General features: G+C 40.8%; 1 protein-coding gene across 5 annotated transcripts in view; it reads right to left on the bottom strand.

The window, feature by feature from the left end:
• The window catches only part of TENM1 (teneurin transmembrane protein 1), a 909,292-nt gene that overhangs the window by 165,921 nt on the left and 720,678 nt on the right, over positions 1-22,693 (bottom strand). For all 5 annotated transcript variants that reach the window (XM_070784169.1, XM_070784168.1, XM_070784167.1 and 2 more), the window contains one exon: positions 18,631-18,847. In XM_070784169.1, the coding sequence (XP_070640270.1) occupies positions 18,631-18,847 (217 nt within the window). The remainder of the gene's footprint in view (positions 1-18,630; positions 18,848-22,693) is intronic.

The raw sequence follows: 22,693 nt of genomic DNA on the forward strand, positions 1-22,693 counted from the left end.
CTTGCCAAATGGGGGACTCCATTAGACTAGCCCTTAATAGTGCTGGCCCCCAGGGACCCAGTCCACTAAAACAAGTAGACTTTCAGGTCTAGCCTGGCCAACAAGTTGTAACAAAGTTTAGGAGCTTGGGAGTTAAGAAGAGGGCTCATGGGCAACCCACAAGCATGGAGTATTCACTTCTCTGTCATTACCATGGCAGTGGGGAGGAAGAAGTCTCTAGAATGTGCATTTTATAGCTGGAGCTAGTAGGGTTGAAGAAGGTTGGGCAAGAGCAATGACTTTTCCTAGGGCATCAATGTAATTTTTTTTTTTTTTCACAAAGCGAAATTCAGGGTATCCAGGCAAGCTCAATCTTGGATTAAAAGGAGCCATGTTATTTGGGCAAACATGACTTTTCCAAAGTAATCATAGTAATTTCACCCTGGCATTATATATTCTTTGAATCATCAAGTCATGAGGAGGGAAGTGGGAGGGGGGTTCAGGATGGGGAACACGTGTACACCCGTGGCAGATTCATGTTGATGTATGGCAAAACCAATACAATATTGTAATTAGCCTCCAGTTAAAATAAATTAATTTATATTAAAAAAAAAAAAAAAGCTCTCGGCCACAAAAGCTCATTCAAGAGAGAGAGAAAAAAGTACCCCGAGAAAGCAAAAGACAGTTACCAGCCAAAGCTTGGGTTATATGTTAGAGCCAATAAACATCACTACTAAAATATTGCAATCAGAGGAACTGGGATAGAAGTTATACTAATAGGATGTTTCCTGCATCATCTAAAGCCTTCCCCCAACACAAACTATAAGCCACTAAATATAGCACAAAGCTAAGCTGGGCTTCCCAGGTGGCTCAGTGGTAAAAAATCTGCCTGCCAATGCAGGAGATGCAGGTTTGATGCCTGGGTCGCGAAGATCCCCTGGAGGAGGGCATGGCAACCCACTCCAGTATTCTTGCCTGGGAAATACCATGGACAGAGGAGCCTGGTGTGCTACAGTCCATGGGGTTGCAAAGGAGTCAGACATGACTTAGCAACTAAACAACAACAACAAATTTAAGCTAGTATAATTGATGCTCTTAGTGCTTTTATTGAGCTCTTCAGGCCAACATTCCTAGTTCTGATATGAATCAGTGGCTTTCCTCTTACTAGTGAGCTGTCCGTCTTATGAATTCTATAAATAATGATTCTGAATGGCATGCAAATGGCACATTGGCACTTGCTTTGCCTTATCTGATTCCTCTAGTTCCTTTTTGTGGAGATTTTGAAATTTTGAGATCTTGAAATCCCATTTTTTTTCTAATAGAGAAGACATTTGAAAGGCACTGAATTCTGGATTTTGAATTAATTCTGACAGATCTGGTCCCTGTTTTTAAATCCAATGTAACAAGAAATGAAAAGAGAAGGATGTCTTTAGTTTTACACAGTAACCCTTTGAAAATCTTTACAAACCAAAATTTGACAAACTAGGTATAGATTAAGTAGAAACCAGCTGAGAAAATCTCCTGCAAACTACATATGGACTGGAGCCAGAGGGGTTGAGAACAGAGGGACATTTGGGAGGCCACCTCCATTTGAAAATCAGCACAGCATTGCCTCCTGAGCCTACATGCTGATAGCTTTTTGGAGAGTGTGATGGGGGTATTTATGAACTTGCCAAGGCTTTACCAGTTAGCAAGGTGGGCTTTTCAGCAATGATGCCTTCCTAGGTGGTTGCTGATTCCCTGTTGGCAAGACAATTCTACATTCGCTTATTTTATTTGTTCACATTAATCTATATAGTGTGTCTTCCCACAGCTGTACTAGGCTCAATTATTTTTGTTTTTATTTTGTCAAGTCTAGTTGACATTATTTGTCCATATTTTACGACAGACACAGGCCTGTCTCTTCTCTTTGCTGTTCTTTTATTTTCTATACAGCTTATATTTATGAAGGATCCAGGCTGGTGAGTGAAAGTCTCATAAAAGTTATCATTATCCTGTGCATTTCTCTTGTATTCCTCTCTTCCTTCATTCTGTATCTCATTCTGAGTAGACTTGTCTTTTGACTCCTCTGCTCTTTAATATTCCTCATATTTTATGAAGCACACGGATTTGTGTGATAATGACTCATCAAAGTCATCATTATTCCAGACATTGTCTACCTGTTCTTCTTCTCATTCATTTCACTCTTCATCATTCATAAATAATGTGCAGACTTGTCTTTGAACTCCCCTACTTTTTTTATTCCTCATATTTTATGACCCACACGAACTTACAGCATATGATAAAGCCCCATAAAACTTATTATTCCACATTTATCAGCACTGAACTCTCTTTGTAATGTATTAGACTTTAAATGTTCTAAGATTCCCTGTATCTTGCTGCATTTGCTCCCATTATTTACACACTTCATGTCATCCGTTTTTCACAAGAATAACTCTTAGCTCTTTTTATTCCTGGATTACTAGTACTTACTATAATCTTTGACCAAATCAGACATCCTGCATCAGTATAAATTGTCTAAATTTCAGGACAGCATTCGGAGAAGGCAATGGCAACCCACTCCAGTACTCTTGCCTGGAAAATCCCATGGACAGAGGAGCCTGGTAGGCTGCAGTCCATGGGGTCGCTGGGAGTCAGACATGACTGAGAGACTTCACTTTCACTTTTCACTTTCATGCATTGGAGAAAGAAATGGCAACCCACTCCAGTACTCTTGCCTGGAAAATCCCATGGATGGAGGAGCCTGGTAGGCTGCAGTCCATAGGGTCGCTGGGAGTCAGACATGACTGAGCGACTTCACTTTCACTTTTTACTGTCATACATTGGAGAAGGAAATGGCAACCCACTCCAGTATTCTTGCCTGGAGAATCCCAGGGACAGGGGAGCCTGGTGGGCTGCCGTCTATGGGGTCGCACAGAGTCGGACACGACTGAAGCGACTTAGCAGCAGCAGCAGCAGGACAGTATTAAAGTGTTCTTTTTTAATTGGCAGTAATTTGAACTGGCACTGCAGGCAGAAACCTAGGAAAAAACGTTTTCAGGCAAACTCTCCATTTCAGAATGAATGCTCTCAAGTCTGCTCACTTTCCCAGGTTGCTGCAGCTCCAGATGGCCCTTAGGGAACTCCAGATATATTCTTGGCAAATATGGTGTGTTGTGCCACTTCGTACAGCTCAACTGCCATTTTGTGTGCTCCCAGCTTCTAAACTCAATTTTCTTCATAATTGTGGATGGTAGCCTTGTAGCTGCTTTATTTTTCCTGATTTACACAGCCACCAAAATGTAGTTTCTCCCGCATGTGTATAATCTGTTTGTGTATGCTTCTCATATCCAAGGCAGCCTGAATAATTCATGTTTTTCCTAGATTAGATCCTTGCTGAAGCAGTGAGGTGGGTATGCCCGGGGTCTGACTTTGGTAACCCCAGAATCCTACTTTCTGTGTTTTCTGTCCTGTGCATTGTGCTGCCTCCATGTTTCCTCTCCAGTTTCTCCAAAAAGTGAAAGTGAAAGTGTTAGTTGTTCAGTTAAGTCTTTGATCCTCATGGACTGTAGCCTGCCAGGCTCCTTTGTTCATGGGATCCTCCAAGCAAGAATACTGGAGTGGGTTGCCATTTCCTCCATGAGGGGATCTTCCCGACCCAGGGATCGAATCTTCGTCTCCTGCATTGCAAGCAGATTCTTTACTGTCTGAGCCACCAGGGAAACCCCAAGCTTCTTCAAATCACCCTTTAAATGAGGCAGTCATCCTTGGCCTGTCCTTGGTCTGTTCTAAGGAAACATTTTGAACTCTGAAATTTTTGCCACGTGAAAACAACCCTCGACGTGAGTCCTAATCTTTCAAGGACCTTTTTCTGAAACATTTTCAATTAAATAATACTCGGAACTCTTCTGAACCTTTGAAATGAGACACCAGAAATTACTGTCTGAACTGTCACGAAGCTGTCACTGCAAATGTGTATAGCATGTATGTGCCCAGTGCGACTGTCTTTTGTGTTGTGTTGTGTGTGTGTGTGTCTGTGTGTGTACTCTTAGAGGCGGGTGCTGCATGCTCTCCATCTTTCCCTGGGGCTCTTGTTCTTTGATTCAGACTTGAAGGAAGACTCTGCTTCCTTCAACCTTTAGAAACAAGGACCTCTCTCTGCTGTGGTGGGTTACAGCAAGATAACTTGAACTTGGATGAACATGTCCAAAGTGACTTTAAAAACACGTATGGGGAAGATCACCCCTCACAAGTATCTCTTTTCTTGCTCTCTGGAGAATACAGACTGCTGCCAAGCTGTCTACCGGCTGTCACTATGCTAAAGCAGCAACCTCAAAGGAACTGCTTCTCCCTTTAACTAAATGCTGAATCCTCTAGATGTTGGGAGTTTGGTTTGAAGAACAGGGCATCTTGGGAAATGTAAGTCCGAATACACTTTACCGAGAGCCTTATTGAGCTAACAAGCTGCTTGTTAGATAGTTCTGATGCAAAAGGTCTAATTCATTCTGTATTTGCTATTTTCGTGGCATAGTCAAATTATCCCTAGCCTTCAATAAACTCTGGGTTCCATTTTCCTTTTCCCTTATTTGTTGCCTTTTGTCTTCAATGTCAAATTTCCAATATTCATTCAACACCTCAGGCGAAAACATTAACCTCAAGCACAGAAGTTGGTTTGAAAAACAACGCTGAAAACTAAATTGCTGAAAGAAGATGTAATTTACTGCATTGTATTTCTGATTAAAATCTTTCATAAGGAAAATGAGGCTGAAGGGCTCGGGAAGTTAGAGCTATTTGCTTTTGCTGCCAACAGGAGCATAAGAACCTTTGAAGGGTAGTGTCCCAAGTCAAGGCCTGGCCAGTGGGGGGTCTGGCAGCAGGTGGGCAGGTGAGGTTGTTTTTTCCACAGGAACAGATGAAATCCTTTCCACAGCTGACAGCTCTGGTCAAGAGGCAGAATTGAGAAAGGCTGAGCTGGGAGAGGCCATGTGGATCCTCTGCTCACTGGCACTGGAATCCTGCCTTGTAAATTCTTCTATGAGTTGTCAGTTGGCTCAAGTCTCCAAGGGACAGAAATCTGCTGCCTGTGAGGCGTGCTTTAATGGTTCTCCCGACATCTTCTCCACAGGCTTATTATATCATAAGGTTCCACAGCTGTAGATTGTGTCATTTGGGCTAAATGACCGCTGCTTCTGGGGGGCCCTCCTAGAACACAAATACCTCTGAGCAGTTGGGACAAAGGGCTAATGATACCCTCGTATCCATGGCGGCACACAATGAATAAAGGCTTTTATATTTGGGCTTCTCTGAGAGCTCAGTTGGTAAAGAATCTGCCCGCAATGTGGGAGACCTGGGTTCAATCCCTGGAGAAGGGAAAGGCTACCCACTCCAGTGTTCTGGCCTGGAGAATCCCATGGACTACATGGCCTATAGTCCATGCAAAGAGTAGGACACGACTGAGCGACTTTCACTTTCATTTTTCTCAGCGCCGAATCCGTGCTACTACATGTGTCACAGCCTATCCTGGGTAGGAGTTATAGGTCTGTCTTTCTTATTAGATAGTCACTCCAGGGCAAGGGCAGTGTGATTTTCTTCTGTGTCCTTCCTAGTGCCTTGTGTACATAGCATGTGCTCAACAAAGCTCCACTGAATTTCAGCTCAAATATCTTTATGTGAAGTTGCAAAATATTTCCAACCAATCCCACAGCACTACTTCAAGTGTTTCAGAGACCACTTTGAGGTTCATGTGTGACAGATAGATGTCTTACAGTTCATTTATTAGAAGCCAGCATTCTATGACTTCATCATGAGAGTTTTGTTTGATAATTGATTACTTCAGGGAATTAAATAGTACCCCTGTGATTGGGAAGGATGAATGAATAGTCCTCCTCAAATACTTAATTTATGAACACTAACCCCATTTTTTCCTTTATCTACAACCATGTAATTACAATTTGGTATTTCATAACTCACATATATTTGAAGGCTCTGATATTGGGTATCTGGGGGTTTCCACATATCACATACTGTTTTTTTTTTTTTTTTATTTTTTTTAATTAATTTTATTTTTTAACTTTACAATATTGTATTGGTTTCGCCATGTATCAAATGTAATACACCACATTAACAAATTGAAAAATAAAAACCATATGATTATCACATACTGTTTTTTTGATATAAGTTATCTAAGCTGGTACAGCACCATGAAAACATATAATGTTACAGCATAAACCTGTTTTCATGTTCTGAAAATGTGAATGCAGTGAAAGTTCAGATGCAAACCCAGTAAAATCTCATTAGTTTTTACTTAAATAGAACTGGCTGATTTAATCCTACTCAGTTGGTCACTAGTCCAAATAAATAATACCTACTAACTGGGTAACATTAAAAGCAGCTAGGTAGGAGCATTACCCATCAACATTCTAGGACTTTGGGAAAGGTGGTGCTATGGAAAATGCAGATAGTTTTTTAAGCAGAATTATTTTCCTCATGGCTAGTGATGTTTCAAGTAAAACAAAATGGGGGCACCCCCCTGAGGTAGGGTGGCTATTTTCCCATCTGCCCTGGTAATTGCTTGTCAAAAGTAGGCTTGCTTTGGATGCCTGAGATCCCGAAAGTAATGGGAAAGAGATCAAGTGTTTTGAAGCAATAAGAAAACTGACGACACAGTCACATTTTTCAGGGCTGTGAAAGTACCGGTTTGCCTCATTTAGACACATGATTATTTTTGTCCAGAATTTGAATCCTGAAATATGTGTCCTGGAAGCCCTTGCAACCCTTGAATAATCTCAAGTTTTATTTTATTTTTTTGGTTGGTTTGTTTTTGGCTTGTTTTATACCTTACTCAAATGGTTTTATCTTTGTAATCAGCCTGATGGGGTTTTATTAACCTCATTAACCTTTCCTGTCACTTCTCTGTGAATCTGCCCTTCAAATAATGGATAGTCATTAAATACAGGGCAAGTCTGTCTTGTTGGCTATAGCTTGGCCATGGATTACTCTTCCCTCCAGGAGGAAAAAGTGGGGTCTAACTTTGTCCACCCCAGTGCTAGCTCTGGCTCGTTAATAATCATCGATGTGACTTTTCCTAAGAAATGGAATTACTCTCAGCCTCGTTTGTTCCTTATGGAAAGTGAGACTAATAGTTCTTCCCTGCCTTATTCCTAATCAGCTCATGAAGACACTGGAACAATAAAATAACCCAGTAAAGTGACTGCCTTTTGAACTTGACCTTTCAAATTATATTATGTACCCTGATATCTATATTTATATATATAAATGCATATAATATATACAAATATACAATATGAATATATGTATTTATATAAATAAGACATTCATTAAGCACTTACTATGAGTCAGGTACCATGCAAGGCACCTTCCTTATTTTATTTCACTTACCATCAATATAGCCCTGAGTAGGTGCGACTAATAGCCTGTTTTAAAAAATGAGGAAATGGATTCAAAGAGGTCGAAAAATGTTGCTTAAGATAATACAGCTATTAAGTGGCAGAATTGGTGGAGGTCTTTTGACCTGGACTCTCAAGGGCCTAAGCTGTAGCATTTTAAAGAGAAGATGTGAATGATGTGGCTACAAAGGAAAAGAAAGTGCTTACCCACAAAGATGGTGCTATCCATAGGATATCACTACTTTGTAGACCTTTACCAACTGCTGGGCACTTTCTACGTGCAGGGTGTATAGTGGATCTGCCACACTGTGTCATTTATTCTTTCTCCATAAACTAGCATTTACTCTGCCCTCTCTAGGGACAAGTTTAGATGACAGAACCAGCTAAAGTCACTTCACGCAGATCATATGGCTGAGAAGTAGGTACTAAGGATTTGAGCCTTTCAATCTCAACTTCGCAGTAAGATAAAATATTAGAAAACACCTATTCACACTGAGATAAGTTGTAGACAGCTACTGGGCATTACTAATGACTGTTATTAAGGACCTCAGGACATCTGAGTTTCAAAATATCACAAGTAACCAACTGAACGGCTTTTTAAAGATTTGTTGGATTTCTTTGCTCAAGAACTTGCAAAGAAGTGAAAGTCGCACATTCTTTCTTTTTTGGTACCTTTAGGTGTTGACTGCTGATTTCAAGAGCTAGTCAGCACTATAAATCTTGGAGCCTTCAGCACTTTGTAATTTTTTAAATGTGTCTTGAACATGTGTTTCCTGAACTTTAGCATTAGATAAAATAGTTCACTGAACAATCAGGAGTTCCCATCTTCACAGGTGTAACACCTTTCACATAAACGAGATCAAAGTGCTTTATTAGCAAGTAGCAACAATCTAACTTCTCACTTGGGACAACAACTGCACAAGGGATAAGCAAAGGAGGTTGCTTAGGAAAAGTAATGTGGGAAGACAGAATCACAGGGGATCATGGCAGAGCCAAACCACTCGGGTTCCTTTTCCAAATGTGGGCAGGTTATGTGCAGTGCCTCCCTTTAGAAAGAAAGGTGAACACAGACATTGGCAGGTGCTGATGCTCTAGAAAGAGATTTCCTCAGTCCTTAGTTTATTCAATTTATTCAGCAACTGTTGCATTGTGTGTTTACCAACCCCTAGTTGTATACATGGTATAATGTCTTTCATATTCTTAAAATTAAAAATACACACAGATTTGCCATATGTAAATAGACTTGGAGGTCCATAACTACTAGATTCATGAAAAAGTTAAACACAAAACATATGGATTCAAATTTGTTCCTCAGCAAAATTACGAATGATTACGTCACAAACCTTCTGGGGGAAGACCTGTACATAGACTGTGAATGTTAATTCAATGAATGCTTTTTAAATTTTAATTAATTAATTTATTTTTGGCTGTGCTGGGTCTTTGTTACTGCACTCAGGCTTCCTCTAGTTGCAGTGAGTGGAGTGGGAGCTACTAGTTGAGGTGCATGGGCTTCTCATTGCCGTGCTTCTCTCGTGGCAGAGCATGGGCTTTAGGGTACACAGGTTTCAACGTAGCTGTAGTGCATGGGCTTAGTTGCTCCTAGGCATGTGGGATCTTCCCAGAACAGGGATCAACCCCACGTCCCCTGCACTGGCAAGGCAGATTCCTTATCATTGGACCACCAAGTGAAACTGAAAGTGTTAGTCACTCAGTCGTGTCCAACTCTTTGTGACCCCATGGACTGTAGCCTGCCAGGCTCCTCTGTCCATGGGATTCTCCAGGCAAGAATACTGGAGTGGGTTGCCATTCCCTTCTCTGGGGGATCTTCCCAACCCAGGGATCAAACCTGGGTATCCTATGTTGCAGGCAAATTCTTTACCATCTGAGTCATCAGGGAAGCCCACCAAGGAAGTCCTCAATGAATGCTTTAGTATTGCAATAACATTGCATTTCTTATAAATATTCTAAAATATAAAGTTTTCTTATCTTTTCTTTTTCATAATTCCAAATCAGGACACAGTTTCTATATATTTGATTTCTTTTAGGGTCAAACACTAATGGATGAAGATCTGCAATTTTTTTTTTCTTTTCATAACTAAATGGTCAATGGCTGTTGCTGATTTCTCTTTCTGGAGGCTATTCAGTTTGTCCGAAGTAGTCAGCTTTTCTCAATAGTCCTAGAGGACAGGCACCCCATCCACTTATCAGGAAAACCTGGTACAGTAACCAGTGTGTAGTAGTTCCTTGAGAAAGGTTTGTTCTACCTTTCTGTTTCACACAAGGCCACAGGATCCTGATTCAGTGGGCCCCTACAAGTGACAGCCAGGCTCTGGATTGTGTGATAGGCTACTGCACAAGGGTCCACGTGGCAGGAAATGTTCATGTCACAATCAACTAACATATAGATGAATACTATGAGGTTTCAGCTCTAGTGTCATCTCCCCAGAGAGGATCTCCCAGACCACTCTGTCTAAAATGGTCACTCTTTGTCCCTAACCTTTCTTTACCTCAGTCGACGGTACCTATTCCTACCTGACATTTACCTTTTTCATTATTGTCAGTTTTCTTCACTGGACTATATGTGCTGTGCTTAGTCGTTTAGCTGTGTCTGACTCTTTGCAACCCCATGGACTGCAGCCTGCCAGGCTCCTGTCCATGGGGTTTTCCAGATAAGAATACTGGAGTGGGTTGCCATGCCCTCCTCTAGGGGATCTTCCCAACCCAGGGATTGAACCAGGGTCTTCTGCATTACAGGTGGATTCTTTATCATCTGAGCCACCAGGGAAGCCAATTTGTCCGCTGTAGTCCGGAGCCTAGGACAGGGCCAATACACGAACCAAGTCAACACTGTCATTTTCATCAATCTCAAGATGAAATGATTAATCTTCCCCAAATATGGATTATCTTGAAAGAAATTGTAGGATCTATCATTACAAATGATGCCAAAGTATGGTTAATGGGGACATTTTTTCACTGCGGTGAATGGGAGTTTTTTGGGGTGATTGTTTTTTCCCCTTGAATTAATCTAACACAAACATTCCAAATTGTATTAAAAATTATTTATAGCTCCAGATGTCATAGGATGAAACATCTTGCAAATAGTTAAGCTGCTCACTGTCCAAATAAGCTTTGAATTTTTTCTTGCAAGTCACCAATAGACTCCTGTGAGTGTCCATTTTAGCAGCTCCTCATGCTCACCTGACTCAATTAGTCACATCTCTGAATGACTGCTGAAAACTTCCAGGTTAGTCTCCCTTCTGAAATTGTTTAATGACTTTATCTCATTTGATAGAATATGTCTTCTCTTACATCCATTTAGGTTACCTGTCTACTCCAGCAAAGCAGCAGAATTTGGGACTCTGAGTTGATGAACCCCAAGCTACTTGATGTTCCATAATCCACAGAATTTATTAAAATTTATAATTAATTTATTTTTTTATGTATTTACATGAAATTCTGACTGCTTCCCCCACTGGAATGTAAAGGGAATTCTGTGAATAAGGGGACCCTGTTTCTTTTGTTTACCCCCATCTCCACAGTTCCTGGCACAGAGTGGGTGACTCAAGAAATATCTGTTGAATAAAGGAGTGAACACATATCTTCATCATTTTGTAAAAATGAGTTGATAGCAGGATATTAGATTACATTAGGGAGAGTAGAGGACTTTGGTAAATATTGTAGAGAAATTTAAGATCCTCAGTAACTCTGGAATATTAATGTATCAGTAAAATGTACACTTCAAAAACAATAATTTGTATCTGTCGAGTATGGTTATTCTTAAGTCTTTAGTCTAATCTGAGATCAGCAACTTCTGCAGCAATGATCATCTTCCTAGAGCCTTTCCCTTAACCTCAGTCTTGATTTAATAACTCATTTTGCCATTCACAGGATTTTACATGGTATATGTTCCCAAATCAACTAAGTGCAGAAAAACATATTTTATTAAATAAGTTATGATAAGTAATTATGGCTGTTACCTGGTATCATGAATAATCAGGTGTGTGCATCAAGATTTCATTATGGAGGGAAGTGTCATAAACGAAGGGAAGGACTCGGGTAAATAAAGAGTTATCCAAGAAGGCCACACTCAAGGCATTTGCAGCACCTCAGTTTGTTTTGGGGTGCTTATCTTGGGTTTTCTCATGAGCTGGAACACCAAAGTTCCAGTTGTCTTCCAGTTCACTCCAAAGAGCCAGTTCACAGCAGTCTTCCTACTGACTCCCTGATACTGCTCATTATTTTCTAATTTTTTCTTGGTTCTAAGTTTTGATTATCAAGCCCACTGAAGGCAGAGAGCATTATTGATGGTTACACAGAGTTATAAATGATGTCAATTATGGATAGGCTCTGCCAGTGGTGGAATGTCTCATAAGTTAAAAAAAAAACAAGAGTAATTACTTTGCTACTGTTATATAATCACTTCATCTTTTATGAATTTGTTCCTGTGCTATTTGGAGAACAGTAACCTTACCTTTAGGCTGCTCCGACATTTGGGAATTAACTAATTTGAGGTCCTAATATCATCTGTGTGTTCTAGGCAACGAAAATGAGTTTTTCATTAGTAAATATGAGAAGAGCACTTCAATATCACTGCATCTATGTCACTCACTCATCCACTCCTTTTTTTTAACCTCTTTTCTGCCAAATCCTGTGTTAGAATCTGGGGATATGGTGGTGTGGTAGATTAAAGATGGTCATACATTCTTTGATACTTCTCTCAGTAAAAGGTGGGATTTATGACCCTCCCTTTGAATCTGAACAACCTCTGTGACTACTTTAATACATAGTATATAACACAAGTGACACTGGTGTGATTTTGGATCCAGGTCTTAAGAGACTGGCACCTTCTGGTTCCTGTCTCTTGGAATACTCCAACTTGGAGTTCTGAGCTCAGACAAACTCAAGGTTGGCTGCCAACCTATAGGCTGCCCTCCCATAGGAAGCCTGAATGGAGAGGATTTAAGCAGGAAGAGGGATTCCTGGAGGCTAGCCAGCTCTTCTAGCTCCCAGCTGAATTAGATTAGCTGAAAGCCCAAGTATCATGGAGAAAAGACAAGTCATCCTGGCCACACCCTGTCAGAATTTCTTATCCTTCCTTCCTTTCCTTTTTTTCCCTGCCTTATTTTCTAACCCACAGAATCAAGAAATCTAATCATCACCAATTATTTTAATCCACTATATTTTGGAGGAGTTTGCTATACAGTGATAGATAATCAAAACAAGAGAACAAATCAGACTTGATCCTTGTCCTCACAGAAACCAGATTTAGCAGTGAGGATGGTTCAGAGCTTCTGTACTGCACATCCCAGAGTGGCACAAGAATTTAAAATAGAGCAACTTCACAGAAAGTTAGAACTAGAAGAAACCTATCACCCTGCTCAACCTCTTCATTTTGTAGCCAGTGTTCTTGCCTGGAGAATCCCAGGAATGGGGGAGCCTGGTGGGCTGCCGTCAATGGGGTCGCACAGAGTCGGACACGACTGAAGCGACTTAGCAGCAGCAGCAGCAGCAGCAACATCACTGTCATGGGCTTTGTTTTTGTTTAGTTGCTCAGTCGTGTCCGACCTTTTGTGACCCCATGGACTGTGGCCCACCAGGTTCTTCTGTCCATGGGATTCTCCAGGCCATAGTAGAGTGGGTTGCCACTTCCTCCTCCAGGGGAGTTTCCTGACCCAGGGACTGAACCTGTGTCTCCTGCACTGCAGACGGATTCTTTACCCCTGAGCCACCAGGGAAGCCCTCGTGTGCTTAGTGCTTTTCAACTGGGCTAAGGATTCCAGAAGAAGCAGATGCATCAGACTGCCACAACCACACCCAGCAGCAGCGCTGCAAATTTTAAGATCTTCAGATTGTTCTTAAAACTTACTCTAAGTGACGGACATAATAGTAAAGTGCCTCTTAATATCCACATCTTTCTCACAGAAAGTGGACGTTTTGTTTCCACTATGGTGGGACCTGGGAGTCTATTAGCCTAAAGTGTGAGGCAGAGTGTCTATCAACTTACTCATGAGGTGCACGCAGGCCCCTTAATGAAATATTGGTGGAAATATCCTTCCATTAATCTGATTTCTAGTTCACGCTCAGTCACTTTTTTCCTCTTAGTTAAGATAGGATTTTTACAGACTCTCAGGGAAACAGATCAGAAAGTAAAAAAAAAACAAAACACTTGAGGTCTTTCCACGGAAAGCTAGAGAAGCTGTGTAGTCCAGATGTTACAAACTCAAATGCCAAGAGGGTCAGGCAGGACATTAAAAGTGCAGGAGTTGAGCCAGGAGCAAGGGAACCAGTGACTGGTGAGCTAGAGAGGCATGCCATTGACATTCCAGAGGGGTGGCTGGCCCTCAACTCTGGAACACCTATACCAGAGATGTCAAATTTTGTCAATTTTCTAGAGAATGAAGACATTCCAATTTTTATGTTAGATCTCTTAGTTTCTAAATGTTGGGCCAAACAAAATACAGCTGTGGGCTGATAGTAAGTAAGGCCTGATGTAGACACTAGACGTGGATTGATGTGTGGATCAGCCTCTTGTGGCTACAAAACAGACAAATGAGTTTGGCCAGACCTTGCTGTCAGCGGTTGCACTAACCCCGGTAGGATTTTGTTTTTTAAATGCACTTCTCCATTAGTGATGGCGAGTGAAATGTCTGGCTTTGCAAATTACTGCTGTCGTTTAGTTTAATGTACTCTTGTTTTTACATATTTATAAAAACCTTTTACATTATTAATAGTGATTAAATGCTTAGACACTGAAGATCAATAATGCTTCTGTTCACCTATTTACATTATTAAAAAGTAATAAGTCATACAGGGCGTGCAGAATATGTCATTTACTTTGTAGTCATGTTTGGAGTCAGTTGAAAAAAAAGAAAGAAACTCAGGCTACAGGGTAAAGTGTATTTAAGGAAAAAACGGTAACTGCCAGGCTTGCTGGGAGACTCTACTGTGGGCAAATGGCATGTTGCCAGTGACATCACACCATCGGAGGCACATGAGGTCCACGTTCCATGTGCTCTCACATACCAGTGCAGAGAACTCACAGCAAGAAAGCCAGTCTCACTTGGATGCACAAGGATGAACAGCTATTTAACCTTTATGCATCCTTGCAACAGTTACTCACCTATATGCCACCATCTTTAACTCACAGGCCTCTGATGGTGGCCACACTCAGCAGCAAGTCCTCCGTGTGGCTCACAGTTTGCCAGTAGGCAAATGAGCCCCTCAGCAATGATTTCTTCATCTGCCTCCCCAGCTGTCACTCAATTATGTGGCAAAAACCTAAGAGCAGATTGGATTCCCTGATTACAGTACCTGTGTTCTAGATCTGTCTGAGGAGAGCAACCCCACAGTCAGATATGTATAAGGACCAAAAGTCTTTAGCCCAGCTCTCTAAGGAGCCAAAGTGGCTCAACATAGTGGTTTAGAAGTCTGGCTCTCAGTATGAATCTGCTTGCGTTCAGATCCTGGCTCTGACACTCACTGATTGTGACCTTGGGCAAGCAACTTGATAACTCAGTTATTGTTTTGTTACCCCAAAAGTGGGGATCACAATGGTACCTACCATAGCAGGTTTTTGTAAGGATTAAATAACACATGTAAAAGTTTAGTATGAGACCTGACACAAAAGAAGTGCTTAATAACAATTTACATGTAGCAAAAGGCCCATTTTACCAGTTGTTCTACCAAGAAGTTCATTAACACTGGCTTCAACTTTGTAAATAATATCAGCGAAATATCATTGAAATGTGTTCAAATGAGGTGGGTTTTACAATATTGCCTGGTTTCCAGATGTCATTCAACCAGTTGTCATTCATCCTGTATAAATTAGATCTCAGTCACTTGGCTTATTTAAAAACAAGTTGAAATGAGGCAGCAGTGGTGTAACAGAAAGAAAACAAGAGTTACTGCATAGGAATAAAACTAACATGTGACCCACTACTGGGCATATACCATGAGAAAATCATAACTGAAAAAGACACATGTATCCCAATGTGCATTGCAGCACTATTTACAATAGTCAGGACATGGAAGCAACCTAGATGTCCACTGACAGATGAATAGATAAAGAAGATGTGGTACATTTATACAATGGAATATTACTCAGCCATAAAAGGAGTGAATTTAAGTCAGTTCTAGTGAGGTGGATGAAGCTAGAGCCTGTTATACAGAGTGAAGTAAGTCAGAAAGAGAAAAACAAACACTGTATATTAGTGTATATATATGGGATCTAGAAAAATGGTACTCATGAACATATTTGCAGAGCGGGAATGGACACACAGATGTAGAGAACGGACTTGTGGACACAAGGGGAAGGAGAATGTGGGATGAACTGAGAGAGTAGCATTGACATACATACATATATATATATATATATACACTACCGTGTGTAAAATAGACAGTTAGTGGGAAGCCACTATAAAATACAGGGAGCTCAGCCCTGTGCTCCATGATAGCCTAGAGGGGTGGGAGAGGGGGTGGGTAGGAGAGAAGCTCAAGAGGGAGGTGATATACACATATATACTTACAGCTGATTGGTGTTGTCCTATGGCAGAAACCAACACAACATTGTAAAGCAATTATCCTCTAATTAAAAGAAAAGAATTGCTACAAAACAAGGCTACTGGCTGTGTGATGTTGGACAATCATTTAATCTCTCTGAACCTCAGTGTCCTCATATATAAAATGCACCAGGACAATACCTACTTCACAGGGATACCGTGAGGATACAAGGAAAGAATGTTTGTTTGAAAGCTGCACAAACTAAAAAGTACAATAGAGATGTAAGAGCTTATAACTATTATTACTTACACTCTACATGATCAGAGTTGGATTTATTTTATCCAGAGATACTCTGAATAACACTGTATTACGTGTTGATTTTTTAGAGGAAATATAGTTAGATTGCTTGTCCTCAACTATTTCCCTTTTCTGACAGATTAGAGATGTGTGTCAGAGCTGAGACCACTGGGTGAAGGAGACCGTAGTTCTGAATTCAAATGCGACTTTCAGAGCTACTTGATAACTTGGAGGCTTTTACCAAAGAATAAGAAAAACTCAATCAAGCCAGGAGGAGGAGAAGGGCATTAAGCACCACAAGTAATAGGTTTGTTCACTCTGCGACTGGCTGGCAAACACTGCTGAAGCATGAAGCCGAACCACAGGGGCTGGAATTTCTCTTCACTTTTCTAAGTTTATTGCTCAAATGCCCTCCTCTGGGTCACAATAGCTTGGCTCCTGTCTCTCTCAGGTCCTGACTTTCTCCCTGTACTTGAGTTCAGTGAGTCATTTAAATATGTATCTCCATGTCATGGAAGTTTCATTTACCTTCTTTTCTTCGTTTCGACTGAATTTCCTTAAGCATGAAGGTTTTTTGTTTCCTTTGTTCCTCTGGAGTGCAATAAATAAGCATCTGCTGCTGCTGCTGCTGCTAAGTCGCTTCAGTCGTGTCTGACTCTGTGCGACCCCATAGACGGCAGCCCACCAGGCTCCCCCGTCCCTGGGATTCTCCAGGCAAGAACACTGGAGTGGGCTGCCATTTCCTTCTCCAATGCGTGAAAGTGAAAAGTGAAAGTGAAGCATCTACTATCTAAATAAATACTTTGACTGCAGCCATTTGAAATCACCCCAGACTTGTTATTGAACTGGGGGAGATACTTCAAAATGGAGATGACTGAGTCTCTTGGAAGAAGGCAAACTTTGACTAGATCCCCTGGCAGAGAAGGTCTTTCTTGTGGTGCATGAGCATTTGAGTTTGGGGTTCTGTTTAAAGCTTTAAAAGGTTAGAACTGCACATAGTAAACATAATGAGAAGCAACTAAGCCTGTGCACCACAACTATCAAAGTCCACATGTCCAGGGCCCGTGAGCCACAACTACGGGGCCCACGCACCACAAGCCCTGAAACCCACGCACCTAGAGCCTGTGTCCCACAGCAAAAGAATGACTGCAATGAGAAGCCTGTGCACGACAACAGAGAGCAGCCCCTGCTCGCCACAGCCAGAGAAAGCTGGTGCATGGCAACAAAGACCCAGTGCGGCCAAATAAATAATACAAAATTTAAAAAACAAAACAAAAAATAACAGATCAAGAAGAAAGAAAAATAAACATAATGAGAAATGTTTAAGTTTCAATAACAGTTCTGGCATACAATTTGGGAGAAGGATGTTGACTGTTTTAAATTTCCATGCATGTCTTTTTTACCCCTTTCCTACTGTGCACAGGGGTGAAGACTGAACGTCAATTGTCACTCAGATCAATATAAACTCTTGACCGAGCTTTTCTCAGGGACTGATAATACCGACCAGGATGTGACTGTGTGGGTGGGATGTAGACAAGTGGTCCCGGACAAATACTTTCCATGTTTTTTTTTTTTTTTAAACTTTCTGTTTGTAATAGTCTAGAAGCTACTGAAATATCAGAAACAGAATGAAGGGAAGACTCTATATTCCATGCTGGGGGTGGTATTTCTTTTTTATCCTCTGGTCTTGATTGCATCTGAATTGAACTTGCAGCTGCCACAACCATCTTTCTATCAAACCTGAGAATGAAGTTTCTGCTGAACGTGGTAGATTAGAGAAATGTAAAGCACCTGGGGCCTTGATGATGGGACTGAAGCCTCAGCTGAGCCAACCCCTGAACCCCACAACTGCTGGACTTTCTATTTTGAGAGATAAACATCCTTACTGTTTAACAACAATATTTAAATATGTTTAACTGTGGCATGAACAAAAGAGGACATTTTTAAGCGATCAGAAATATTGAGTTACTTATATCTAGTGCTAATGACTAAAACCTATCATTGCTGAAGATGAAGCAGAGAAGGACAATGAGCAAATTCATGTTATTACATTTCAAATAAGTAAGTTAATTAAAAAAAAATTTCATCTAATGGGTTGGATTTTGGTCTCAGGCCTTTAGTGACAATTCACACATCTGAGCTTCCCTAGAAGACAGATTTTCGCACGTCTTGCATTTCACTTTAGAATATCAAATGCACCCAATTCTCTCATCTGGAAACATTTTACACCCATAGAACAAAACTTAAAATTTAGTTTCTGAAATTCAATAATTTTTCAAGGGATCAATCCAGAAGATAAACAATAAATTTGTAAATTATACTTTTGTTTTTGTCATTAAAAGCCTTGCTTACACTTCACCATGAATAATATACATCATGTGAGTTTTGTGCGTATATGTGTGTGTTTCTTTCACAGTTAAAGAAAAACATGACCACTGTTCATTAAGGAATAAAATAAATACATATATACCTGCTGTCAAATGAGATCTCTGGAGGAATGACATGAGTACTGTCCTTGCCAATAAGGAATTTGATTCGATCATAGAAGAGTCTTAAAGTGTGCTGAGACAAGAGAGATTGGCTTTGCTGAATGAGGTCAAGAGGATCTGGTGAGCCCTGGCAGAGAGGACTGACATAACAGTTGCTTTGTTGACAACAATCCGGGTCCACACAGTCAGTCAAACCATCTGAAAAAGAAAATTTTGAAATTTAGCTTCGGGAGAAACAACATAATTTAAAATATGCACAAATGGAGAAAAACCTAGAATATAGCCAAAGGTAACTGTCCATGTTTTGAGTTTAGGATCTATTAAATTCACATATTTCTCATGATGTATCTATCACTGTCTCTGAGTTTACATGGCACATCAGTGAAATTCAAACTATTTTGTTCATAAATCTTTCCTTCCTGAGTCCTCCTGTAGTGCTACATTGGTTAGCATTTGAAGAGAGTATTCTATGAGTTACCACTTTTTAAAAAATTAATTTTTATTGGCGTATGCTTGCTTTACAATGTTGTCTTAGTTTCTACTGTTCATCAACAGGAATAGACAAAGGAGATGTGGTGTATATATACACAAGGGAATATTACCAATAAAAAGGAATGAAACTGGGTCATTTGTAGAGACATGGATGGACTTAGAGAGTGTCACACAGAGTGAAGAAAGTCAGAACGAGAAAAATAAATGTCATATACTAATGCATATATGTAGAATCTAGAAAAATGGTATAGATGATCCTATTTGCAGGACAGGAACTGAGATACAGATGTAGGGAAAAACATACATGGATATCAAAGGGGAAGAGGGGTGGAAGGTTTTGGGAGATTGATACATATACACTACTGATATGATGTATAAAATAGATAGGGTTTCCTTGGTGGCTCAGATGGTAAAAAATACACCTGCAATGCGGGGATACCTGGGTTCAATCCCTGGGTTGGGACGATCCCCTGGAGAAGGGAACTGGCCCCATTCCAGTATTCATTGACAGACTTTATTTTCTTGGGCTGCAAAATCACTGCAGATGATGACTGCAGCCATGAAATTAAAAGATGCTTGCTCCTAGGAAGAAAAGCTATGACCAACCTAGACAGCATATTAACAAGCAGAGACATTACTTTGCCAACAAATGTCTGTCTAGTCAAAGCTAGGTTTTTTCCAGTAGTCATGTATGGATGTGTGAGTTGGACCATAAAGAAAGCTGAGCGCTGAAGAATTGATGCTTTTGAACTGTGGTGTTGAAGAAGACTCTTTTTTTTAATATACATTTATTTATTTTAATTGAAGGCTAATTACTTTACAATATTGTGTTGGTTTTGCCATATATCAACATGAATCCACCACGGGGAGGGAGGTGGGTGGGGAGTGCAGGATGGGGAACACACGTACAGCCATGAATAAGACTCTTGAGACTCCCTTGGACTGCCAGGAGATCAAACCAGTCAATCCTAAAAGAAATCAGTCCTGAATATTCCTTGGAAGGATTGATGTTGAAACTGAAGCTCTAATACTTTGGCCACCTGATGCGAAGAACTGACTCTTAAAAAGACTCTGATGCTGGAAAAGATTGAAGGCAGGAGGAGAACGGGATGACAGAGGATGAGATGGTTGGATCGCATCACTGACTCAATGGACATGAGTTTGAACAAGCTCCGGGAGTTGGTGATGGACAGGAAAGCCTGGTGTGCTGCAGTCCATGGGGTAGCAAAGAGTTGGATATGGCTGAGTGACTGAACTGAACTGATAAAATAGATATCACTCTTTTGAAGTTTCCTTCTTCCTCAGCAAGACCATCCCTTCAGGAAAATAACTATTTCTTATATTTTTTTGAATTTATCACATCAAGTACATTTCTGAACATACAATTAACAAAGGTTTACCAACCTAAATTTGTCTGTACTTTAAAAAATTCTCCCAACATACTTGTCTAGTCCTAACTGCCACAATAGAAGTTGGTATCCTTATGGTATCCTTAGACATTTAGAAATGTCTAAAGTACGGCGGTGATTTTCACTTCTGAAAATTACCTGGAGAGCTTGAATCAATTACTGGAGAGTTTATTAAACCTGTATATTCTTCAGTCCCACCTATTAAAGCAGAATTTTCTCAGAGCCCAGGATTATGCCATACTTAATCTGGGTGATTCTGAAGCATACTAAATTTTCAGAACCACTTTTTTTGAGAATCTGTAGAAGTGACTAGAACTTACTTGTCCCGAACAGCATTATTCGAGGCATATACTAAGGTAACTTCCTGTATTTAGTGATAAGTCACTCTGTTTCATTCTAGGCCTTCACCATTTATTCCAGACTCAAGAATCCAGGGTTGTTCCAATAAATATATCACATAAAAGCTTCATTCTTTGGTAGAGGAATGATGTGGTACACAGGGGTTCTAGGAGGAAGGGAGACTTGAGAATACAGTCATTCCTTGGTATCTGAGGGTGATTGGTCCCAGGACCCCCACGGATACCCAAATCAGAAGACACTCAAAAGTGAAAGTGTGAGTCCGCTCAGTTGTGTCTGACTCTGTGACTCCATGGACTCTAGCCTGCCAGGCTGCTCTGTCTACGGGATTCTCCAGGCAAGAATACTGGAGTAGCTTGCCACTCCCTTCTCCAGGGGATCTTCCTGACCCAGGGATTGAACCCGGTCTCTTGCATTGTAGGCAGACTCGTCACCATCTGAGCCATGAGGGGACTCACTCTTTTATATAAAATGGTATACTATTTGCACATAACCTATGCATATCCTCCTGCATACTTTGTCATCTCTAGATTACTTATAATGCCTTTGTTGTTTAGTGACTAAGTCCTGTCTAACTTTTTGTGACCCTGTGGACTGTAGCCTGCCAGGCTTCTCTGTCCATGGGATTTCCCAGGCAAGAATACTGGAGTGGGTTGCCATGCCCTCCTCCAGGGGATCTTCCGACCCAGGGATCGAACTGCATTGGCAGAAGGATTCTTTACTGCTGACCAGGGAACTAATACAATGTAAATACCATGTACACAGTTATAAGTATAATGTAAATGCTATGTAAATAGTTATGAGGGGTGTGTCAAGTTTTGCTCTTAGAACTTTCTGGAATTCTTCTTTTTTTCCAAATATTTTTGATCTGCAGTTGGTTGGATCCATAGATACGGAATGCGAGGATACAAAGGGCTGACTGTAGGTACACAGCACTGTGTTAGGCACATGGAAAGTAAAAAGCTAAAACCAACTTTTTTCCTGTCTTTAGGAGTTCAGAGCTTAGTAGGAGGAATAGGCACACAAAACAGCTGACTCTTACACTTGTTAAACCTGCAGTAGGTGTTACAAGAGAGTTAACTGCAAAGAGAAGGGGCTGGAGAGATTAACTGAGCATATAGACACTTCATTCTACATCCAATACAGAAAAATAAAAATTAAGGTCCTTGCAAGGTCCTTAAAGCAGACAAGTAGCTCTAGTGTTGATGCTTAACAAGGATAAATATAAAGATGCTCAACTTCTTGCTTGCCGTGGAATAGGGAGGTGCGGATGGATCACAGCTCCTTAGGCTGATGATGAAAGTCACTGGCACGGTTTTCATGTGGCTCTTTTGCTCGCTCACAGGTGCTTACAAGACTGCTCCTGTTGAGCTGGAGGGGGAGGCACCACAGCTGGAGGCAATGGAAGCCAGGAACACCAAGGGAGTAGGCATTTGGAGCAGTAGCCCCAGGGCACCCAGGAAATATTTTTCCCCACATGAGGTCCTTTCAAATTCCCTGTACTATAGACACTACTTTGATTTAAAATGCAGTTTGCTGCTTTCTGGCCTCCGCTGTTAGTTCAGTATATTTTTGCCCCCGATTTTTGCTTTTCTGTATATATGTTTCTTTTTCACTGATGAATAATTGTTAAGTGTGGATTAGTTTCACTAAGAGGTTCCCTTCTGGTCCCCTTTCTCCCCTCATTCAGCAAATTTTATGAACAGATTTTCTCTAGATTGTAGATGCCACAACCACCTCTCCTTCCAGGACATTGTTCATAGCCTCCTCTTAGCACCTTCCCTCT

The sequence above is a fragment of the Bos indicus genome, chromosome X (genome assembly GCF_029378745.1).
Source record: "Bos indicus isolate NIAB-ARS_2022 breed Sahiwal x Tharparkar chromosome X, NIAB-ARS_B.indTharparkar_mat_pri_1.0, whole genome shotgun sequence".
Lineage (NCBI taxonomy): Eukaryota > Metazoa > Chordata > Mammalia > Artiodactyla > Bovidae > Bos > Bos indicus.